Source organism: Argiope bruennichi, chromosome 4, assembly GCF_947563725.1.
Source record: "Argiope bruennichi chromosome 4, qqArgBrue1.1, whole genome shotgun sequence".
Taxonomy (NCBI): Eukaryota; Metazoa; Arthropoda; class Arachnida; order Araneae; family Araneidae; genus Argiope; species Argiope bruennichi.
In genome coordinates this window covers 1,085,792-1,111,577 of record NC_079154.1, presented here as the reverse complement: position 1 = coordinate 1,111,577, position 25,786 = coordinate 1,085,792, and the positions used below count along the sequence as shown (strand labels likewise).

The 25,786-nt window shown below is 31.8% G+C and overlaps 2 protein-coding genes across 2 annotated transcripts in view; both read left to right on the top strand.

Annotated features, from left to right (window-relative positions):
* Window positions 1–3,183, top strand: part of LOC129965698 (tax1-binding protein 1 homolog B-like) — an 86,878-nt gene extending 83,695 nt beyond the window's left edge. Inside the window, exon 32 of the mRNA XM_056079807.1 lies at window positions 2,910–3,183. Coding sequence (XP_055935782.1) covers window positions 2,910–3,111 — 202 coding nt within the window. The 3' untranslated portion in view covers window positions 3,112–3,183. The remainder of the gene's footprint in view (window positions 1–2,909) is intronic.
* Window positions 3,184–6,366: 3,183 nt separating this feature from the next.
* Window positions 6,367–25,786, top strand: part of LOC129965717 (1-phosphatidylinositol 4,5-bisphosphate phosphodiesterase eta-2-like) — a 162,501-nt gene continuing 143,081 nt past the window's right edge. The window contains exon 1 of the mRNA XM_056079840.1: window positions 6,367–6,518. Coding sequence (XP_055935815.1) covers window positions 6,482–6,518 — 37 coding nt within the window. The 5' untranslated portion in view covers window positions 6,367–6,481. The remainder of the gene's footprint in view (window positions 6,519–25,786) is intronic.

Here is a 25,786-nt window from a genome sequence, read left to right as displayed (position 1 = left end):
TAATGTGATTCAGGCAGTCAAAATTAAGGTCATTATTAAAGGATGGTAAAAATCTATTGTGGAAAAGAAGAATAATTAATTTATGTAGCTATTTTAATTTCATCATATTAAATTATCACAATCTTATTAGAAATATTTTATTTAGTAATATTTTTACCAAAAAATAAGTTATAATATTTTGAATATTATAACTTATGTACATTTTTTAGTTTCTTGTTTATGAGGCATCGAAAAAGTATTGTATCCATCAAATCCATTTATATTGTATCCATCCATTTGACTGCAAGATTTTAACAAATCTCCATGTTGCAGACTTTTCTGAATTCAAAAAACACATTTTTGACATTGTATCTGCCTGTTTATGAACACATATGTATAAAATGCTTAGAGCTAGAAAAATGAAATTTGGCATATCGACTTAAGAACAAATTTGTAGAATTCTATCAAATGGGAGAATGAAATCCATTTGGAGGAAGTCTATATTGCTAACTCTTCAGATGAAGATAAATTCAAAATGTAAAGAATTAGATGAATGAAATTTGGCACTGAGATTTAAAGTCTAAAAGGTAGATTCTAAACAAATTTTGAGCCATATTAGTCGATTGTACATCTGTCATTCTGTACTTTCATTGGCATGTAAACACAATGGCTTAAATCAATGAAATATGGTATGTTCTTAAGATTACAATGGTAATTCTGTGACAGATTTTGGCTACAGTCGGTTAGATAAAAAAAAAAATGCATATTTGTACAAATAGATTTAGTAAAAATTCTATATGCCGGCATTCTGGTCTGGGCATCCTGGTTTGGGCATGGTTGTTCTTTGCCCTGTGTTCTATCTGTGAGGGGTGTGAAAAAGCATTCCCACCCCTGTAAAAAAGAGTTGTGCAAGCAAGTGTGTGAGTGTCATTTTCATATGAGCTAGAAGTCAGACTTCTGTCCTCGGGTGTTGGGCCTTTACCCTGAGAAGCTAATGCACAAACTCAGCTTAAATCGCGTCATGGCAAGTGCCATGAGTAACAACAACAAATATTCATGCCTAAGAACTATATTTCCTAATTATTATTCACCAATGGCTTGCATGGCTTTGTCTAATGTATCACAAATTTGTACAAGAGGGAAAAAATGGGACTTTTATTGAAGGCTGTTTCATGGAAACTTTCCACTCATTTTTATACAAAAAATATGCACTGGGTGGAATTGATTATTATAGGTCTTAATTGTTGCATATTGCGAAATGTAAATAATCTTTTATTTTGGCTAAGCAACCTTTACATTTATTTTTGAATAGCATTTCCACATATTCGTTAAAGTTGCATATTATAGGAAATAATTTATTAGCTAAGAAAGAGTATAATAAGTATATAGAGTAAATAAGTGTCCATTATATAGAGTAAAATAATTGTCCCACATCAAATCACTCTAGGACACATTCTACTGTTTCAAATAAAACAAAAATTATTACTACTGATAAACCTAACATATTTGACATAGATTAAAAATAAAATTTTAGGACCCAAATTCCCCAATAGTTCAAATGTTCAGCAAGTGTCCCTTCATTTACTGTCCCATTTTCAAAGCCGTATTTTACACCCCTAAATACATGTTTGCTGGAATATTTAACAACAATGTTATCCTTCTCTTTTAACACAGCAACATTTGTTAGGAGATAAAGCTTTTCAGCATGAAGCTACCGTTTTTACTGAATATATTGTGCAAATATGTACTTTTGACTTCTTTTTTTTCTCAACCGGTTGTAGCCAAAATTTGACGCTGTGTTACAATTGTCTGACCTAGTATTGAATTTGTCTTTTAGGAAACTCCTTAACAAATATTGTGTTGGGTGATATAAGAAAAAATTATTGGAAATTGTGAATCTATGAAATACTATCTAGTAATTTTGTGCAAACAAGATGAGAATGAGGGATATCCATATCTTTTGAAGTCAGTGGAAGAAAATTCTTCAGCATGTGATGGAACAAATTCATATTCAACTGCAATTATCTTTTGAATAAAAGAAAATATGGATGTAAATCTGTTCTAGATTAATACTTTTTCAGTTTGCATAGCTTCTTCATGAGGCCTTTTCCCCCTATGTCAGATAATTTTATGAAGAGCTATATGTGAGCCTTATTAGTCTGCATAATGCACCTTGGCCAGATGATGTTAACTTTTACTGCTATTTGATCTAGGGGCTCAAGTGCAAAGTTTTTTATGAATTGGTAAAAATGCTTTATTTTGTAAAGAAAAGTTTTAAAATCTTTAATGATTGCACTGTGAAATATAGCACACCCTTGCATTGCTTTATGGTGAATGACTACTGATTTTCATAACCACTGTAACCATATCTTTCATGAAGGAGAATAGTTTCTTTGCTGTTTTACTGTTCTCTAACTGCCAAAATATCAAGCTCTTTCAAATTTCTTCTTAATGTTGTGTAGATAAAGATATAGGACCTCTTCATGAAGTTGTCTTCTTGTATAATTCTTTTAGAGCTGCAACAGAATTTTCTTGGCTCTGATAAAATTATTCACCTTTGTTTTGTAATGTCAGGATAATATCCAGTTAGTTAAATAATGCTCATTCATAATTTAACAACTTCCTTTTATTCAATAAATAATTATTTTGCTGTATCACAAACAATATATTTGTTAAACGATGAATAACTATCATTCATGTCAAGCAGTCATCTTTTGTTAAATTTGGATTATAAAAATTTATTGTACTTGTAATTGTAGGGCACATTTCAGACGCCTCTGATATTTAAATGTTATTTCCCTACAATATATATATCTGTTAAAATTCATGTCAACTTATGACAATTGAATTTGGCATAAGTGGTTTGTGATGACTGTCCTTACCTCTGATTTAGCTGTTCATTTCTAATCTAATTTTCTTCCCCGCCTTAGGAATTCACTGGAATGTTCGATCTCTTGCTATGTTTGTAAAGGGATGTTTTTTGTGGGCCCTGATGGTCCTGAGGATCTGATAAATCATCTTGAAAGTGAACACTGGATGAAGACATGTCCATTTTGTGGTCAGCTATTTGAAGAAGCAGTTCCTCCAAAATATTTTCATATCCACGTTGAACAGCATTTTGAAACTGAATAAAAATTCTGTGTCTTTTTTTTTTATATCATTGTACTAGTTTTTAATAAAAATATTAAAAAAAAACAAAAACAATCAGCCTATTGCATTAAGTACAAGAACTATTTGACATTGAAGTTATTCTTCCATCAAACTGTTGTATTTTGAAACAGTAACTTTGCCAGTTATTTGAGTGAAGAATGTAGCATGTAGCCATGTAGTCTGTAAACTTGCAAAGCTAGATGAAGTATTGAAACAATTAATGTATTTTTTCATGAAACAATTATTGTTAATTAAAGTGTGATAAAAAAAATGTAGTTTTTTTTTTTTTTTAAATTCAAAAAGAATAAATAGTATTGACCCCAAAACTAATGTGTTGGCAAGATGCTCTCCAAATAGATTTCTTACATCTTTTTAAAAAATGAAGACAGACTGTTTTATTATTATGTTCCAATGAGTATATTAACAAATGAAATCCAATCTTGTTATTTTATTATTGTCCATTATAAATAATTCAAGAAATATGTTGTTCCCTAAGAAGTCAATTGTCATAATCAGTTTTAGCAAGGATATTATTATGTGTATTTATATTAAGTAAATATGGAGAGGGGCATTCCAATATTGAATTGTTATTATTATTTTGTGCATGTGTGTGAATAAATGATGTTTAGAAGGTATATTTATCTGATGTTTCATTAAAAAAATGATCCGATGAGCGAAATCTGTCAATCGTTTTGTGCTTTTAAATTAAAGATATTTAGATTTTAGAAGAATGGCAGCTGCATTTTTTCTATTTATCTAGGTGTGCCAGGTCCTCTTGATATGTAAGTAATGTGTCAATAATTTGGAGATTAAAATTTAGAATTGGTTAATATGTCAAAAGTATCATAATTTACTGTACAATTCATCTGTACTTTTATGAGTCTGAAAATGTTGTTTAAAAAATTGTAGTGTTTTTTATTTAATAAAAACAAATCTAAACAGTGAAAAAGTTCGTTCTCTGTCGATATTTAGCATCAATGAATTGAACATTTTTAGATTTGGATGCATAACATATGATTGTAAAGAAAAAGTTATCTTAACTTTTTAAATGGACAGTAGGCTTGGGTTTTTCTCACTCTACAAAATCTTTTACTTGACAGAAATTTACTACCGAGATTTTATCTTCTGATTTTTTGAGAATGAAAAATGTTCTTTATTAGTATTATATATTTGCCAGTCATAAACATTAGCAATTGTTATACAACATAATATTGTCTAATATTAATGTTTGCCCTTATCCAGCTACATTAGAATGGATAACATTGTTTTATATTTTCCTTCCTTATAAAATATCATGGTGCATTGGAACAAATATTCATTTGGCGAGTTGACTTTAAGTTAAGACTTTAATTTAAAATTAAGTAATGGTCAATAAAAACTGATTTTCTGAATGACAGAAAGATAATGGGTGAAATCAAAACTTCGGTTATCTATTTAGATTTTAGTAGATTGATTCGATTGAAATGGGTAGTTGGATATTATAATTTAAAATAAAATGCGCTCAAAAAAAAACAAGTAAGACACGTCAGACTGTTATTGATTTCTTCGAAACGATTGCTTCCATACTATAGTACAAAGATAGTGAATGGGCTGCTTCGAATCTGGAAGTTGGAGCTAATAGCTCAAGAATACAGCAGATGTCCCATCGCAACAAGCAACGGGAGTTGATCCGTCGTGATCAAAGAGAGGACAAGGAAAGATGTTTGTTTGGCCTTGCGACATGACGAAAAGAAATTGCCTAGATACCTGATGGAAAGACCAGCGAGAATCAATGCAAACTCTTTACTAGTTTATTGAGGAATTTTATTATTATTGTTATTTTTTAATCTTTCAAGTCCCCTTTTTTAAAGTCAAGTGATGACACTTATACGCGTCGAACGCAATACAAATGGTTGCGTAGTGAATTTTTCAAAACATCCTTATAAAGCGAATAATTTTTCATTTTTATTAGATAAAAAATAACACAACGACCGCGCCCAGATGAAGATTTGAACTGACGTATGTACATATCGAACACACTTAACTGGTTAATGAAAAGAATAAAGCCCAAAAATGTGACATGACTCGAGTGTCGTTCCACACGCTTAGACTGCTTCCCAAAACATTGGTAAAGGTGTGAAAGTTTGCTGTGATCAACCTACGGAAATAATATTCTAAGGATGTAAAAAGATGTTACCTGTCAATCGGCAGAATGACTCCGTAGGAGCATGATGTTACGCACTTAAACCTGGTCATAGAGACTCGTCTGTCGTGTTGATCGCTGTGTTTATATCGATGGCTGTTCAGTTTGCGTCTCTTTGTTACATTGTTGTTAGGAACTCGGATGTCCCGACGATGAATTCGCCAACTCGTCTTGGGTCCGTGGCTGAAGCGATTCTACTGTAGAGTGAAGTGGAAGCATGGTTTCATTCCAATAAAGTCAGGAAAATGGATCGTTATAGTAATACTGGCATGTGTGGAAGAATGATAGCATTGTGTCCAAATCATCAACTGCTATTTTGTAACTACGATCGGTAAATTCGCTTATCTATGCGGTTCGAGACTGCTTTAAATTCCAATAATGCTAATCCACATCGAACTCTTGCAGTAGAATTGTTGGAAAGAGATACCATTCGAATAAATTGATAGTGCCCTTTCTTGATTTAAATTCCTTAGAGCACGAAGCAAAATGCTTCGGGAAAACGCATTTTGGAAGCAGTATCCACCTGAAACTGTTCAGTAACTGCAACAGGTGAGTACTGAGAAATGATCATTCCTTCCTGAATATGTGGTGGCTTCAACTGTGTATACTGAGACGGCTACGAAATCTGATATTGAAACTTTGCTGTCGGGAGAAATCGCCCTAACCTGGAGGATGCAATGCACTATGTCCAAGAAATAATTCGAAGTAACTTACTTTCTAAAGAACAAAAGGTGCTAATAAAAACCAGAAGTTGGGTGAATACAGATCTGTTGCTAGCGCACATACGATTAAGTCATTCACAGCTCTGAATATAGAGGGAGGAAAAAAAAGGAATCGCAAACATTCTAAGAAAAACGGAATTTTTAGCATCGTATTGCACGAAAGTCTTACATTTCCAATTGATTGGCAGCTGAACCCTAAGAAATCAATTGACCTTGAACAGTTACATAACAAAGTACTTTTCAGAGCTGAAAGCCTTCCTTTTGTTAAAATAACAATACTGATAAAATTCTGATTAATCCTATCTTATCACCCGGGGCTTCGAAGAAGTGTCATTTTTCCATAGTTACCCGTATCGCTGGGCCCTATCAGCCGGTTTCTTCTTTCGAAGTAATAGCAGAACCATTTTCTGCCGACCAGTCTGGGTGCATTTGGCGGAAAGCAGGTGGGATGGAGCCTCCGAAGAAGAACATTTCCATTGGCGAAGGTAATACGTAAGAAAATTCAATTTTGATCCGTTCCTCTTGATTCCATGCGCTGCTGTAGAATAGACACTGTAGTACGGAATTTCCGATTTTAAAAACCGTTATCAAGTGCGAATGAATCCTTTCAAATCCGTCGCTTAAGATGGGAAATATTTATGCGAAATGTTTTGTAAAATGTGATGTTACACTCATTTTCAATAAGAAACATATCTGAAAAGGAATTTGTTTTCCCCGCCATTTGGAGTTCTTGAATTTGTTTTCATTTTTCTCTTGCTATTCGTTTTCGCCCAAAACTTTTTAAAGGACTTTATAAAGAAAGAATAAAATTTGATTTAAAAAAAAAGCAAAACTTAATAAAAAATTGTTTAAATAACTTCCATTTGATGGAAATATTTTATAAATTTCGATGAATATTTTAAATTGGGTGTCTCATTCGTGACAAACCTTTCTAATGCAAAAAAAAAAAAAAAAAAGGTTATGTTTACAGCTAAGAAAAAATTGTTCGATGCCCGAATATGTATATAAAATGAATTAAGAAATATTCATTGTCAAAAAAGAAATATTGACTAAAAAAACCCCTTCTAACTTGTAATATTTGGAAAACTAATGAAATGCTACACGAAAGCAATTTTCTGAAGTGTTTTCCCTTGCCAGAATTAAACATTCTGGTAGGAATATACGATATCAATATTTTAGTTACTCTGAATTTCATTCCCATTGACAGTTGAATCCATCCTTTAAGAAGCCCAACTTTTTAAAATGAACCACGTGGTCTGAAATCGAATATGTTGAATAGTGACATTCAAATTTTCGCGAATCAGTCATTTTTAATGACTGATTGAACTGCAGCTCTTTTTATTTAAAATATTTGTGTCTCAGGAATATTCTGTTAAATATGGTTCACAGTGCAGAGGATCTATATAAAAGTTAAACATTCGTAATTTATTAGAGCATTTATTGTCTTAAGTTATATAAAATATAATTATGTCCTTCATTAAAACCATTTTAACACATGTATTTCTCTTGTTAAAGGTTTACAAATGAGCCGTTGGACCCGGAATTGAAAGGATATATATTAAATCCTGTTTGCCTTAAATAAAGCCGATTTATTGAATTAATAATGTAGATATTGCAAAAGATCATAGGAAACATTGTCCTATATTTATTTATTTTTTTAGAAAATATTATAGTTCATATTTATTTCATTCCATACAAACACCTGTTGAAAATGACATGCCATCAAAAACATAACTTGTAAAAAAACCAAGTCTCGCAACTCGGTTTTTCTATCATAAAAAGTTGTGAGATCCATGTAATACCAAGTCGGTCAATTTATTCAGTCCCTACTTAAAGTTCCTTCTGTCTTAAGTTATTACGTAATTAGCTAACCTAACAACATCTTATAGTGACCACATCAATATTAAAAATCTTTTATGGTTTAAATAAATAGATTGACTTGGCAATCGCACTAAAATATCAAATTTAATATAATATGTTAATGTAATCTAATTTAATATAAAGTCAATCTATTTATTTAAGCCATAAAAGATTTTTAATATTGATATAGTCACTATAAGATGTTGTTAGGTTAGCTAATTACGTAATAACTTAAGACAGAAGGAACTTTAAGTAGGGACTGAATAAATTGACCGACTTGGTATTACATGGATCTCACAACTTTTTACGACAGAAGAACTGAGTTGCGAGACTTGGTTTTTTTACAAGTTATGTTTTTGATGGCATCTCATATCTTTTTGTAGATAGTCATTTTCTTATTTTTGTATGTAAACTTCCTATTTTTCTTTTCCGGTACTACTTCTTGAGCTTCAGCTACAGTTTTTCTCAAAGCCCACTCCCTGTCTCTATCGGTTTTTCTCGTAAGCTTTCATGTTACAATTTTTGACACGTCTGGACGGTAAATGCTTCTTAGTCTGTTGTATTCACAAATTGAGGATTCTTGCGCTTTAATATTTCCAAAGTCGACATTTATTCGATGCAAACCGTCCAGACTTGTAACTCTCGAAAGTGCCACGTAAACTTGACCGGATGTGAAAACTGCAGAACCGATATCCATCAGTGCATTATTTAGACTTAGGTCCTGACTTTTGTGTATAGTTATAGCATAGGCTATGCATATGGGAAACTGTTCGCGATGAGCATAAGCTCTATTAATAATTTCAAATTTAGTTTTGGCCGGAATAAGCTCGTAAACATGTTCTTTATTAAATGTAATGCATATTTTTTTTAATTATTTTTGTATTTTCCGGATCAACCTTTACTCTTTGCACTATACCGATAGAACCATTAACTAAACCAAGACTCACGTCAATATTTCGCCTTAACATGGCTTTTGCTCCTATTTTTATAATTATGTCCTCTTCCAGGCCTGCAGACATAGAAGCATCGTCTTCATATTTTTTTATGCATTCACGAACTCTTTTTGTTAGGTATCTGGGGCAATCTATGCTATCTACAGCTGAAAGTTTTATTTGGGGATGTGGAAGAGATTTAAGCATTGCAGTATTTAATTGTTGACGCATGTTTTTTGTAGGTAATAAGCAAATGGTGTCATCAGGAAGTTTCGAGAGGTGTTCAATTATTTCAATTAATCTGTTTTCATTTGAAATGGATTTGAGAGTTATTAATCTAGTCGAGAGTAAGTCGCGGTCTTTTTGTGTAGTCACACCTAATCTTATTCTATTTAGCATTTCAACAAAGTCAGAAACATTGAGCTGTCGCATGTCAATTTTAAGTTCATCGTATATAAACAGTTCAATCCACAGATTCGGTATACTGAGGGAACCTAACAACTTGTTAGTTTCAGCAGTTGATAGTTTTTCAAAAGGTGACTTTTCTCTTACGGAATCTGTAAGAGATCTCCGAAAACTACAAAATGTTTTTTTCCCAAACCGCCCATTCTGATCGTCGCTTATGTCGAATATTTCAGATAAGCGTAAATGAATATATGTTAAAGTAACATTGTATATCATCGACACTTCGTCTATGATAAATAAAACTACTTCTTTCAAACCTGATCTCAGAACTTGGAGCACTTCATCAGAAAGTGATTTCTACTTTGGTGTTTGCTTGTGTTCTACAGGCAGCTGCAATTGTCTATGTATAGTCAATCCATTCACACTGAATGCAGCTATTCCTGTTGGAGCACTAACTGCCACTTTTTTGTTTAAATACGTCTTAACCCAAAGTTTCAGAGTTTTTGTTAAAAAGCTCTTTCCAGTGCCACCAGTTCCACTCACAAAACAGCGTAAAACGTTAGCGTTATTATCAGTTGTGTCCATTTTATTTGTGATCATATCGAAGACTCTTTTTTGATCCGCATTAAGTTTTGCGATCATACTTTGAAAATCAGTTTGCTCTTCTTCTACCAGATTGATTCTCTGAAAGTCACTCATTTCGTTTGCAGCTTCCACAACTTCAAATTGAATTATTTCAAATTAGATATTGTTACAAACCTGTAATTTTGCTTCCCAGCGCGAATAGTGTCATCATGAGAAAGACCGTTTTACAGTAATCTGTATTGGATGCTGTCGGATGCCGAGCCAGGGACCCCAGAGCTTGATGACAAACTTGGCGACTTGGCGAAGAATTTGCCGAAAAATTGGATAATGCTCGAAACTTCGAGAATTTTTTCGATCCGTCTATTATTACACGCATATTTTAGTTTTTTCTTGATTTATACACTAAACACTAATTGTATTCTAAATTTGAAGCTTCTATGTCTGCTAGAAGTGCCTTAAAGTTTTGATGATCGGTCAGTCAGTCAGTGACAAAATTCACAAACTTTGACTAGTTATAATTCTTAAACTACTGGCTCAAATTCAATGAAATTTGAAATATGCCATGTTTATATAATGCCTGCTTCGTTACTGAAAATTCAGGCTTCTAGTTTTATCCACAACGAAGTTATAGGAGGTCGAAAATGGCCTGAACTGCTTCGAGAAAAAGATGATACGGCCGTGCCGCTTGTTTTTGCTCAATTTGACGGGAGCACTGCCGTGCCTCCAGATTTTTCTACCTTTAATTTATAGAAATAGTTAACTTATCTTTTTAATTTGAACTTTTGTCCATGTGATGGCAACTCGTTGATAAAAATTAATTTTTCCCATGCACGCGTAACGTGTCCGTGAAGATTAAATTTTACATTTATTTTGTACGAAATAAATTGCTGAAGAATAGGGTTAAAATAGTTTTTTTAAAATGATTTGAAAATTGAAACTTAATTTATAGGTTAGAACATTGGTATCATTGAAAAGATATTTTTTGAACTTTAATATGATGTAAAAATTCATTTTGTGCGATAATATTTTTAGAAGTTATCATAAAAAAACGCTGAAATTTCGCTTAATGTTTAATTAATTAAGATTCTAATTAAAAATTAAAAAAATCGCTCCTTGATGCACATGCCCGACCTCTAGGATATGCACATGCCACATTTTTCAGCTGCAGGTGGAACGGTCTGTCCTGCAGAGAGCCAACGCACGCGCGCAGATTCACCTTCATTATGAGTAGAGAAGGGATTGCGCCATCTTTGGTAACTGAATGTGAACTCTCCTGTTTGTTAAAACACTGGCACGGAATGAAATTTCATCTTTTCATGTGCTTGAAAAGTATGACTAATGGAATCTGTCTGCTCCAAATCATTGCACGCGCAGGTTAAAGAGTGCATATGCTACGAAATGAAAGTGAAAATCTACTTCGCTGTTAATGCACAAAGAAAATAGTCTCATTGTCACATTGGCAAAAATCACAATGAAATGATTTAAGGAAAAATTAAATTCATTTGAATTTCATCCTAACAATACAAGCATTTCTGATTTAAATGAAATGAAATCTTAAAAAATTTAATTAGCAGAAAAAATGGCCCGGAAATGAAATTGGTATTATTTAAAAGATGATTCTTGAGTTTTATTTTTATGACTTAATTTTTTCGGAAAATAAATAAAAATAATAAAAACTTGCTTCATTTTGAATTAAGCTTTGAAAGTTAACTTTCCTCTCGTCTTTATCAAGATTGGACAAAAATGGTAGATTTGTATGAAAAGACCTATAAATTCGTCTTTATGCGTACTAATTGCCCTGGGCGATCCCCCCTCCATCAACACACGTAATAATTGCAAAATACTGTCACTCCTATTGAATGGTATCGGGACTCATCCGTACTGGACATTTCCATATGGCTCATAAAGATCCAATAAATCACTCGTAGCTGATTGTGAAAAGGGGTTAGGGAGTGATGAGTCTAGGTTTGCTAAAAGCATATAAACTATTGGCAAAAATGATTGGCGAGAAAATGTATTGGTATCTTAACTAAATTTGAATGCTTAAACATAAAGAAAAAGATTCTGTCTGTTTCTCTCTCTCTCTCTCTCTCTGTGTATGTCTTAGTGGTGTATAAAATAGACCGTTTGACTTATATCTACCAAATTTGGCAAATATGTTATTTGGAGAGTAGAAATATACTTTTTTTTAAAATTTTTAATTATAATTATAATTAAGCGAAAATATTGGCGTTTTCTCGCGATAGTTTTTTAAAATTTTACAATAGAAAAAAAAAGTCTTTACAACCTGATAAAATTCAAGAAATTATCTTTTTAATGATACCAGTTTTTTTTTACCATATAATTTGTCTTCCTATATTTAATAATTTTTTTGAAATATTTTAAACGTATTTTACAGCAATATATTTCATTGTTGAAAAGAAACTCAAAACAGTTTTAAATATTGCTATTAATATTTCATTTTGGCTTTTTTTTCCCCTATATTGTTACCAGGATATGAAGATTAGGTTTATTTTTCCATGTTGAGTAGGTTTCAATATTATGTTTGCTTGTTATAAACTTTTTTTTTTTTGTACTTACAAATAAGGTTTAATTTCAGAAACAAGAAATGCAGAATTTTTTTTTTTTTAAAGTGCCTCCATTTAAAAATATTTCTACTTTTTCCTGTGATATAATTGAATGCATAAAGATATAGAATAGAAAGATGGAGAAAAAAAAATAACAGTGTAAGGCTTTTGAAATAATGTTGGTTAAACACATATAGATAGATAACAAGATTTGGAGTTTAAGAATGATTTGTTCAGTAAACAGTTGAAATTTTCAACAACCATTCATTTCGGCAAACCAACTAATTGTCAAAGACGGCAAGTTGGAAAAAAAAATTTAAAAAACGATTGGAAACCACATCAGTTCTCTGAATCATTTTTTCATAGTTAAAGTATTCCAAACATAGTTCTGAAATGAAAATCAATACACTGTAAAAGGGAATCTAAAATAGTGAAGCTCTACCCAAAAAAATACACCTAAACTTAATTATTACAGACACAGACTATTCTAATTGTTTTAAGATAACTGAGTCATTTAGCTAATTAATTTACATAAATTAATAATAGAATTTAATAACTGATAAATTTCTTATTATTTGAAATAAAATATGTCCATAGCTTTAGAATTTCCGGTAATCAAATAAATAATTCATATACATATAGAATAAATCACTTAAAAAACCTAATAGTCATAAAAATGCACTCAATCCCACACTTAAAAATCTCGTATTCACGTTTATATGAAACTTTGTGTAAACTTTACCTTTTCCTACATAAACATAAACGGAAGATCTTGACTATAAAATGTATCTGAAATATAAGATCTTTACATATATATTTTTTAAAGAATAAAGACATGCAAGACTGATGGAGCAATAAAATTCATGAAATTTTTTCTTCCTTTTAGGATAATTTATGTTAGGTATAGCATTATTTGTGTGTAAACAAATCATTATTTGTTTTGGGTCTGGACTGAATTGCACATTTCTTCTTTCCAAATATAGTTGGGCTAAATTTGTATTGTGCAGTGGTCTATCTTATAAAACAGACCGACCCAATCGATGGAGTTTCTATGAAAAATTGTGGAAACAGAATTAATGAAGCCTTTTTTTAATAGGTTTGTTTTTAATTAATTTTCGGTTGCTGGAAATAAACTTTTAAAGGTCTTAGTTAAAATAGGTACACTTCTATACAGATGAAAGGTTTCCCAAGTATATATTATGCAAATTAAAATTTATTTTTCGCGAGCAATCAACGTTAAATGAAAGATTATTCTATATTGAAAGAAATGCATTAAATAATCTTTATGTATAAAATTGCTTTTACATGCACTATAAAATGGGTTCGTTTTAATTTACTTCATTCTGTATCCTCATACAAAAAAAAAGAAAAAAAAAGAAGAGGGAAAGCATTTTTTTATGCAAGTGATATTTAGTATTAATATATTAGTTGCAAAATAAATGAATGCTGAACAATGATAAAGGTATTTTTATCCTTTAAATATTTTGAACATTCTTTGTGAGAGATTACGTTAATAGTCATTTTAAAATATAAATTTTATGAAAAAATAATTAAAAAATTAGCATTAAAACGTTAACGTTTTGTTAAATATTTCTCCAAATTTAATAAAAAGGGGAGGGTTGTACCGTGGCCGGTGATGGCCCTTAGGACTCAACTACAGTTAACGCCAATGTTGCTGTTGCGTCGGTCTTTTCATTCAGTACTTGTTATCCGTGTGCCTTCGGGCGGGTCGGAGACTTACTACTTAGGGCATTTCAAGAATTGCTTTTGCAACTATTCCCTCCTTATAAATCATTCCAATACCACTAACATTATTTAATTGTACTTCAAACTTAAGAAACAACATTTTTAAGTGCCTATATTTAAATATCATATATTTCAATGCTCGAACTTATTGAATTAAACAAACTAATCAAGAAGCAATAAAGCAAAATCTGATGAAACCAAAACCCTTTCGTTTAATGAAGACCATTGTATTTATGTAATGCTTTTACTATCTAAAATCTAGAAGAGACAATTACTGTTTCAAAGCGGATACAGCATTGGCATGAGAAGAAATATCATTCGTCTTTGATTTTTATCATACATTTTTGAAGAAATTCATTGAAAAGCCATTTATCTTCCATAAAAGAAAAAGTGGAAAGTACTCAGATTGCATGAAAAACGCACGGAATTGTGTTAAAGAACACGTCATTGAGTATTTAAAATCGTGCAGATTGGTTGCGATAGTATAATCTGTAGTTTATAAATCATCAGATAATATGAATTCCCGAACTTCTTTCTCATAGACGCACGGTAAGGCAACAGATAATGCAAGATACAATAGCTTCGCGAAAGAATTTTATGAAAACAAGCATTATTAACAATTGCGTCATCAAAATGGATTCCGTAGGATGAGAAAAAAAAAAAAAGGCTCAATTGATATGAGTCGAAAAGCTCGTTGTTCTGCTAATTCTATCCCTTTCCTCATTCAGCTTTTACTATTCTTATCATTCGGATCCTGGGGGATAACCATAGATGGGATATTTGGGCGAAAACATTAATGTATCCAATTTCCACCCATTAAGTAGCCGAAATAGGCATATTCGGAATTATGTTTGTCTATCTCTTTGACCGTCACAGTGAACACAATGATTATTAATATTTAACTTTGTGCTTTGAACTAGATGAATGGAATTTGGCTTGTGAAACTAGATGAATCAAAGTATATTCAGAGGAAGTCTGTCTGGTTATTCGAGTATAAGTGACACGAAAATTAAAAAAATATATAATAAGCTTGATAAATGAAATTTAGCACACAGTATTAGCATCTGAAGTATATATTGTTAAAACTTTTGAACTAAATTCGTCAAGATGTTGTTCGTTCGTCAGTCTGTGCTTCAACAAGTTTGTAAGCTTGTAACTCAGAAACGCAACGACTTGAACAAGTGAGATTGTTGTAAAATGTTGAGCTAAATCTTTTGCAAGGTTGGCCATACGTCCACCTAAATGTTTGCACCTGTTTAAATGCGAAAAAAAAAATTGCAACAATCTAGAAAAAGCAACGTAAATAAAGTACACATATCTATTTTTTCCTACATTCCATTCATTCTGGGATTTAGTACATTATATTTTGTGCCTTCGAAATGTATTCACACTTTAAATAAATATTACATAAAAAATTAATAACATATTTCAAAATTTACTGTTTGGTTAATAAATACAAATCTTACCAGATATGAAAAGTATTGTGATTCTAATTAATTTAAGTAACATTTTTTTGCAGCTATAAATTTTTACATTAAAACAATTCTTTTTTTATGAATAACCACTAAATCAGTTATTATAATTACACTTATTCAGCAAATCATAATTCTTATCTGAGAGTTGAACATTCAGGACTGGATGAAGAACCGTTGGGGGCGTCTGGGAAATGCGAGTTTACAACGGAAGTTTCCTTGCAATGTCACGTCTCACATCCAAGGATAGTCCTAATTTCTTTCGCTGATGGAACAGCGACAAGAATTGCAGAAATGAACTTATTTTCCAAGTTCTTTATTAACATTATTACAACGGAAGTTTCCTTGCAATGTCACGTCTCACATCCAAGGATAGTCCTAATTTCTTTCGCTGATGGAACAGCGAAAAGAATTGCAGAAATGAACTTATTTTCCAAGTTCTTTATTAACATTATTACAACGGAAGTTTCCTTGCAATGTCACGTCTCACATCCAAGGATAGTCCTAATTTCTTTCGCTGATGGAACAGCGACAAGAATTGCAGAAATGAACTTATTTTCCAAGTTCTTTATTAACATTATTACAACGGAAGTTTCCTTGCAATGTCACGTCTCACATCCAAGGATAGTCCTAATTTCTTTCGCTGATGGAACAGCGACAAGAATTGCAGAAATGAACTTATTTTCCAAGTTCTTTATTAACATTATTACAACGGAAGTTTCCTTGCAATGTCACGTCTCACATCCAAGGATAGTCCTAATTTCTTTCGCTGATGGAACAGCGACAAGAATTGCAGAAATGAACTTATTTTCCAAGTTCTTTATTAACATTATTACAACGGAAGTTTCCTTGCAATGTCACGTCTCACATCCAAGGATAGTCCTAATTTCTTTCGCTGATGGAACAGCGACAAGAATTGCAGAAATGAACTTATTTTCCAAGTTCTTTATTAACATTATTACAACGGAAGTTTCCTTGCAATGTCACGTCTCACATCCAAGGATAGTCTTAATTTCTTTCGCTGATGGAACAGCGACAAGAATTGCAGAAATGAACTTATTTTCCAAGTTCTTTATTAACATTATTACAACGGAAGTTTCCTTGCAATGTCACGTCTCACATCCAAGGATAGTCCTAATTTCTTTCGCTGATGGAACAGCGACAAGAATTGCAGAAATGAACTTATTTTCCAAGTTCTTTATTAACATGAAAAGTGTTAGTTTTAATATTTTTCTGTCTTTCGTCAGCTAGGTACGCATTGACATTTTTTCAGCGCCTTTGCTCTTTCTCTCGAATAAAAGCGTGTACCTACCTCTCCAGCAAATTAGTTGCAATCTCCTGTGCAACACAAGCTGTTCTTCAGACTGGATTGAGACTTGCAGCGGCCCATAGACAATGGGGCCCACCTTCCCCTCCCCAACTCTTAAAATCTTGATCGATTTATATTTCTTATCTATACAAGTAGCTGAAACTGCATTCAGGGGAGACCGGGCAAGAATGACTCAATTGGCTAACTTATGTCTGACTTCGCAACCTCACGAGTACCTGCAGAGCTCCATACTAAAAATTCGCACAGTGACGTCACTGTCGCCATTTCGTTATTTTTTCGGATAATGTACACTAGAGTGGAATGAAAAAATCAACTTTTGATTTTTAATTTGTAATAGCGCGGAGTAGTTGCGTTTTGGTGTAGATGAGATAAATTACAAATATGAAAAATATTGGTGTACGTCTCGAGGTGCCGCAAGGACGTTAAAGTTTCATAAAATTGAAATTGTTGCTACATTTTAAAGATTTTTTAAAGAAATAATCAGCTTTTGATTTTTAATTCGTAATAGCGCGGAAAAGTTGCCATTTGTTGTAGATAGGATAAAATAAAAATATGAAAAATATTGGAGTGCATCTTGAGGTGCCGCAAGGATGTAAAAAGTTTCACAAAAACACACTTTTTGCAACTTTTTCAAAGATCTTCGCATGAAATAAAAAGATTTAAATAGGCATTATAATATCAATAGAAATTTAAAAATATTTTTACTATTGCATTGGTATGGCATCCAGGACTCTGAGTCATTGCTGGGGCTGAGGTTATTGAGGGGGGGGGTGGAGATTTGTCTGCATGTAGTGACGAGCTCAGAGCTGGTGTCAAGTCAGCAGTTTTGCCGAGTTCAGTTGAGTTGGCGTCTCCGCACCGTCCATTGTGCAACTGATTAAAATAAGTGATTTGTTAGTTTGTGTCTTTATATGCCTTGTTGTGAGTAAAAATGAGGCAGACTAAATTAGTAAAGACAAGACAAATGTTCAATTTTTTGCGAAATTTAGTGATTTGCTTGAAGTTGAACTCACTACTTACGAATCTGTTATGAAGTGCTACTGTTTTACTAGACATAACCTCAAAATTGCTTCAGTGAAGGGTCCTTCTGTAAGTAAAATACGTAACACTTTAATTCCCAAAATAGAACAGATATGGCCAAGAGTTTCTGCTCCCATTGTTTCTAGCAAAAGAATTTTACAAGTGATAAAACCTTATCATGATAAATACAGAAATTTATTAAAGTCTAAAAGTAGAAAAGAGTCAGATCAGTTTGATTCCAGCCTCACAAAATTTAGAGAAGCTAAACGTTTATTTGATAGTACTGTCTGTATATGTGTAAACTTTAATACTTGTACTTGTATAAATGAAAAAAAAAGAACCAGTGATGTAACAAGAGTTTCTAAACGATCAACGCTCTAACACGAAAATGCTTATAGGTGATACTGATAAAGTTACCAGAAGCGCTTCGGGGAAGAAAGAAGCAAGAAAAATTAGAGAACTGCAGGGAAAGGTTGAGTTTAATCATGGACGGACCAAAAAAATACGAGTGTGATAGAAACGGCGACAACAATTTTCTTTATAAAAACCGGCAAACCAACCAGGTCCTGCAAATATATCTTAAGACTCTGGTTGGTTTGCATTGTGAAAGTGTATATGCTAGTTAATATTAAGTTAAAACCTTCATATGCTTATGGTTCCAAACATCCGTTTTACCTTACCTCATATTCAAGCTCTCTCTGATGATCTCAAGAACGTTATACACCTGATTATTCAAAGAAATGGGTACATTTCTGCTTCAGAAAATATCCTTTTGTCCATGCTAAGTGATGAACGTAAAATCAAAAGAGAACTTAATTTACGACGTGTTTTAAAAGCAAGAACAGAAAGTAGAGGCGGAGTCAGGCAGTTTAAAGTTCCAAAGATAAACTTCGATGCAAAGGATTATATCGACATGATCCAACGTAACTGGGCCCCCCTCTTTGTTAAAATACGTTGTCAGTGACTCTTTCAAAGACTTTATAGGGAAGGCATCTGAAGCTGATCCAAATAGTATAGTGGATCAGGTTATCAACTTTCACCGGCTTCTTTGTCAAGCGCAAGCAATGTAAAGAGCTGTGAAAGTGGAGACCAAATCGGCTCAAAATATCTGTGGTTCAATCATAAAAGAAGGATACATAAGAGAAAAAATTGACTCATGGGTGAATATACCCCAATTTCATACAAAAAACAGTTTAATGTGGTAGAAATGTGCATTGTAATGAAGTAGAAACAAACATTTTGCAGTTGCAACATTTGTAAACATTAAGGATTCAGAAGTAAGAAACACAAAATTTAAAGCATATTTTGTTACTATTATTATATTTTGCAATTAATATCTTTTTTTATTTATAATACTTTTATATACATTTAAAACTTTCTTTTGTAACATTATAGTACGAAACATTCATATAACATATTTTATCAAAGTTTATAATTTTTTAATTCATTTTTACAAGCTTTAAGCTCATTACGGTAGCTCAAGAAGATTGTTGTAATTCAACAAATTTTTTTAAATTCTTTTTTTTTAACCTAAAAGGCAACCTTTTCCCAGTATTACCAAACCTAAAATATGAAAAAAAAATTTTTAAGGCTATTTTCGTTCCACTTTAATGTACGCGTATTTTCTCTGACGTTTTGCAATTTCAGAATCTTCAGCTTAACATCTTGTTGATTGGCAGAAAAGATATTTGGTTATTTTTTGCTGTGCTTGATTGCCCTCAGCAACACACTTTTCCCAATCTTTATCTATTGATATCACACTCTAGTTCATTTTACCAAAGAACTTTTAACATTTACAGTCGCAATAAAATGATTGGAGTCATTTGCCGATCTTGCCACACGTGTATTTTTCTTTTTTCTATTTTACATTTATCTATCTCTCTATATATTATTATTTTGTGCGATATTCCTGATCTGCGTGATCGATAAACTGTTTGGTATCGTCTATTGTGAGGGGCATAGACTGACAGCTTGTATGATGATGGGACCCAAGAGCCTTTAAAACTGAGACGCTCCGAGCGAAAGAAAAAAAGGAGCGGTTACAAAGAGACTGAAATTAGTATCCAGGGAAACAAACTAAGAAGACCGCCATTTATGACACCAACTAAAACTTTCAAAGAAAGGACAAAAGCAGTTTTTTTCCTAAGCAGTCTATTTTTAAAACAGTCTATTTTGATCTTTCGACAGGACCCAAGGATAAAATGCTGCAGAAACTGCACGTAGCGGCACGAGGAATACTCAAAGTTAGAAAAAGAAAAAAATCGTGTTTCATTTCTTTAATAATAAAAACATCCATTGTGAAATGCATTCATTTTCTATAACTTAGAATGTTAAATGCAATAATTGTTTTCAGTACATACTATTGTAGAAGAAGAAAATTAACATTCTATAAATTTAAAACTCCAATTCACGTGAAGAAATCAATCTTTTGACAGTCGAATGGCAATAATCAAAAGTAAACAAATCGCCGCGCTCCGTCGATGGTTTTCACATTTGAATTGGATTAACCATTTTCCTTGACAAGTTACTGGAATTGCATTATTAAAAATGTCAGAGAAGGGCTGTCATATCATCGAAACCTCCATTCAGTCAGAAAAAGAAAAATGCAAAATAATTCAAAACGACAGAAATAGATGTCAAACAGAAGATTTGATTGGACAGAAAGTGGGCTTAACCGTTTTCAGATAGGTAATTGTAAAGACTTATCTCTGGAAATGGATGTTCATATCAACCTAAACTATTCTCTCTCAAAAATAATTTTTTATGTTGTATTAAAACTCAAAAAATTACTTTTTTAACGATATCGATTCCATTTCTATATATTTTTTTCTTGCAGCAAATTTTTAAAATTTAATTGGATACATAATCTGTAACAATGTTTTTAATGGTGTGATGAACTTCAAACTCATCCGTCAGAATATTCAGTCGCGGGCTTTTACCAATGCTAAAATTAAGATTAAAAAAATTGCTTTCCTTTTACATTCACTCGGAAATGGAATCCTCTCTCCTGCTTTTATTTATGCGTGCAGTGATTTGTTGCGCTCTGATTCAATTCGTACTCTTCAGTCTTGTCAAATAACGAGAGGAAATTTAAGAAAAATGCATTCCATGCTCATAATCAAACAACCTAAGAAGTGAATATTCTGGGCTGATTGCTGCAGGTGTCCAATCAATCGTATATCTTCTGAGAATAAAAATGGATTCCACTTATATCAGGGTTGTGATTCTATCATGAGATCATCATGTCCCAATACAGGGACGACTTTGATATTAACATTTTAAAAGTGCAAAATAATACTGATTATATTTAGATGAAAATTTATGCAATCAAGTTCAAGAAAATTGTTAATTCTAATATTACATGCATAAAAACAGTTTGTCTCAAAAACTGAATTTATCAAAAATGGTCAACTGTTAACATTGTTCTCTTGCTCCGGTCCCCTCTACTATCTATATTTACTATATTTTATATTATGTAATTTACTTTATTAAAATACTTACATATAAATATATATATTTGGCTAATATGTTAAATAATATATATAATAACCAAATATGTTAAATATATATAACATATTTGGCTTATATAAATATAAGCCAAAAATTAATATTGTGGGAATTGAGATCATGGAACATTTTATTCATTAATATTTTTTAGAATTGATTTCCATTCCTTGCTTATGAAAAAAATTGAATTTAAATTGGAAAATAATTTTAAACAAAGTGGCAAAAAATTATAACACTATTTTTAGCCTAATTTAAAGAATAATAAAAATTTTAACTTTTGAGCCAATGAGCCATTTGCAAAAATTTGGGCTCACTGATCCGCAAGCGACTTTGAAGACATTGGAAAAAAAATCCTAAGAATAATATTCAGAAAATCAAAGATGTATGGTTTTATTTGAATAAGTTCCAGTATACAACTATTGTAAATCAAATGATTTATTCTAAAAATACAACAAAAAATCAAAGTCTTATGGCACCGATGTTTTGGCAGTTTCCTTTTTGATAATCTGGCCCTGGTTATTCCAAAACTCTATGAATGTAAAATTTCCACAAATACTTGACCCGTCTATGTAGAACATTAATACAAATTCTAGGTGTTGTGTATTTAAAACATTTTTCTTAGGGGAATGTATTTAAAACATTTTTCTTAGGGGAACAAATGTCTTTTATGCATTCCAAACTATCACATTCGTAACAAGTAACTAGTGTGCACTCTTAATGTTCCAAAGTATTTTTTTTTTTTTTTTTTTTGCTGAGTAGGGTGAGGGGACGATAAAATTCGTTGCGAGTTCCAGCTGTTAAATTCAGAGATTTATTTATTTCTTCCGTTTTTAGTAGGTCCCCTTTTACGCATACATTGGACTGACTCTTCGTATTTATGCCCCTAACGCTTTCGAAAGCATCCAGCTTTCCTGCCGACTCCTCTGATGGTAACGGAATCACGCCGGCACTCAAGGAAACGGCCCTTTGAGCTCGGGAAGTGTTCTTTTCACGATTTGATACGCAATTAACAAATCAAATGTGTAATTCTGATATCCAATCTTTGAAGAAGTTCCTCACTTCGAAATAAAAGTCAAAGCTGTTACTGTCAGCTATTTTCCGATGTTGTGAAAAAGTTTTCGGAATCTTTCGGCGCTCATCCCAAACCCTCTGAAAAGCGAGTCACTGACATATTCATAATCTTGAACATATTCATATGTTTCCCAAGTTATTAATTTAAGGGAACCTCTAAAATATTGATTTTTCAATTTTAGTTTAATACTTCAGCGATTATAGAAATGGATATGTAGCATAGGTTTGAAAAGCTTGTATATTATCCTTTAACAATAACTATGACAAAAGTTCCTATGATTAAAAACTGGAATTTTTCTTAAAACAAGTGTTTTTTTTTAGCTTTCCGTATGATTAGAACGTATTCTATTCATTACAAAAATGTGTAATTTTATACAACAGTATTTTCAAACATTATGCATTTTTTAAACTTATTTCTGCACGATAGTATTAATCTTTAGAGGCTATTTATCATGCAAAATACAGCATAATTTTTTAGATTTTCTTGTGACATTCATTATTTGTTTGAAATTTTCATTTTTAGCATTTTTCAATGAAAACTTCACTGTCATTAGTGAGTCTATGATATTATGCTAATTTTGGAGAGATTTTACTCTGAATTATTTTATTTCTGAGCTTATCGATTTGTTATAAACTTGAAAACTATTGCATCACGGCTCATAATTGATTTTACAATAAAAGGCAAATATTTTCTTCTGTTTTATAATTAAAATAAATCATTTGTTCTATAGGCACTAAATTTTCTATCGGATATTACATTTCGCTTGTGAAAAAAATTCTCTATTTACAGCTAAAATTTCGACAGTTTTCATGGCCGAGAAAGTTACAGTTCCTTTACCTTCGAAGAAATCCCATCCAATGCGTAATACTTCATTTTTGGAAATTTTAAAAAAACTGAACCGCCTTTTAAATAGACTCGCATATCGATTAATAGCATTCACCTTCGAATTAAAATCAAGGATCAATTTCTTGAGCTCTTACTTAGAAAAACAAGTCATTTATCATAAATAAAGCCATTATAATAATGAAAAAGCAAAAAGTCATAAATAATAAAGAAATGAAGTGTAAAACCATTATATAAGGAACACAAGTGATTTATCAATAAGCTATTTATTCATTTATACTGTCGATATTCTGAATCAATTCAATTCTATCGAATTACAACTCGTGACCTGAGATTTCGTAACACTTTTTCTTTTTCATCACAACTCTTTCTTTCCCGGCAAGAAGTGTTAATCACTCATTCGCATTTTATTGTTAAGAAGCCGCTGTTCTGCGAGGAATATTGTTTGTACTTTATTGCCTCAAGATTTGATGAAATCGCAGACATCTAAACAATTTAAATAAAATTATTTCAATCGTTTAGATTGAAATAAATTGCGCCAGATCTTGAGGCAATAAAGTTGTGTAATTTTTAATGCTTTACATGCTTTTTGTTCATTGTGTACAGGAGCCTTTCAGACTGAAACCAAATCCATGACACCACAGAGCTATTAAAAATGTAAATGTGCAATTCATCTATCTGTGAAGTCTAGCTGTATTGTAACTACACTTTTTTATTCGTCTCATGAACTACACAAACAGATGTTAAGCAGAATTCTTCGTCTTTAGCTTTCAATATTGATAGAAAAATCATATGATTAATCATTGGACGAAATAATGAAACAATTTCGAATTTCAGGGAAACAATGTAAATAATTGCTGAAAATGAGAAAAAATAATATTTATTAAAAAACTATCAAAATTCAATAAAAATTTGTAAGACTACTGCATTGATATCATTAACAAGGCATTTTTTACAAATTTTGAAACGGCATAAAATTTTCATTTTTGTGCTTTAATATTTTCGGAAGTTATTGCAGAATAAAAGCAAAAATTTTGCTTAATATTTCATTAACTAAAATTCTAATAGAAATTTAAGAAACATATGTACATTCGCATCCTCCAAGGTATATATATATATATATATATATGCCAAATTTGGTAAATGTAGGTCAAACGGTCTGGTATGCCAACACACACGCATTCCTTTTTATTATTAATAAAGATTATGTTCGAAAATAATTCCCGGGTAAACATCAGATCATACCTTATTCTTCTTAAAACGTTGTCTTTTATTGCTATTATTTAGAAATAATCAAGTATAGCTATTATATGCCTTATTTTATAGCTAATTTCTGTAAGCTCTTTTTTTTTTTTCCTTTAGTAATCCCTTTTCCCCTTAGCACTCTTAAAAAGATACAAATACATAAACACACTATGCAAAAGAAAAGTTGGAACAACAAAGCAAGAATTTGCACTTATAGGTCATTGTTCCTTAAACTTCCTTTAAATATTCGTTCACCCTGAATAAATTGATAGTAATGACTGGTTAAAAATAATCAAAGTTCCGTTAAGCTGTCGGTTTCATTGGATGCCGGTAATCGGGTGGTAAAATCCAAACGTGTCATGGACCTGAAATAAATAAAAATCTTACTATCCAATCCTGATGAAAAGATTTCTTTCATATCTTGTGCCGTGTCTCGAATTGCGCGCAATATTTTAATCACTTGCAGGAAAAATAAAATAAATATTTACATAAATTTACATCAAGCTACTTTAACACCAACCTCATCTTCGTACCTTTGGGTACATTCTATTTTCTTTTTAACAGAAGCTGACAGTGCCTGTATTTAATATTTAACGATTAATAAAAGTTTCCTTTCGTTCACGCGAGTTCATTACATCAGACTGAATAATAATACACTGGATTTTTTCCCTCGTTTTATTGGTTACAATCGTGACAAAGATAGGAAATTACCTTCGTAACAGGCCAGGGTCCCACTTCAAGCAAGTGAATCTGAGCATTGCAAATAAATGCGGATGCGGCGGAGCCATTACTTGCCCGCTTTCACCTGAGAAAACCAGAGGTTTTGACTGCTCATTAAAGAAGTTTGAGAGCATGAAGAGCTCTCCAGCTGTGATATCAACATATGTTGTCACTTTCTCCGGCTGAATGGCCAACTTCATCAAAAGTAAATCCTAAAGGACCATCACCACCTGTCTTATTTTTACAAAGAACTTTTGTGTATATATTTCCATATTTAGATACATTTTTGAATCGTATGCCTGACATTTTGCACTTGCATGAAAACTTTTCCATGAATTTTTTTACATCGAAATTTACAAAATGTTATTAACACTATTCATGATTTATATCGATGTCTATGGTTGTTTCTTTGTTTGGCCGTATTTCTGTTTTTCGTCCATGTTTTTTAA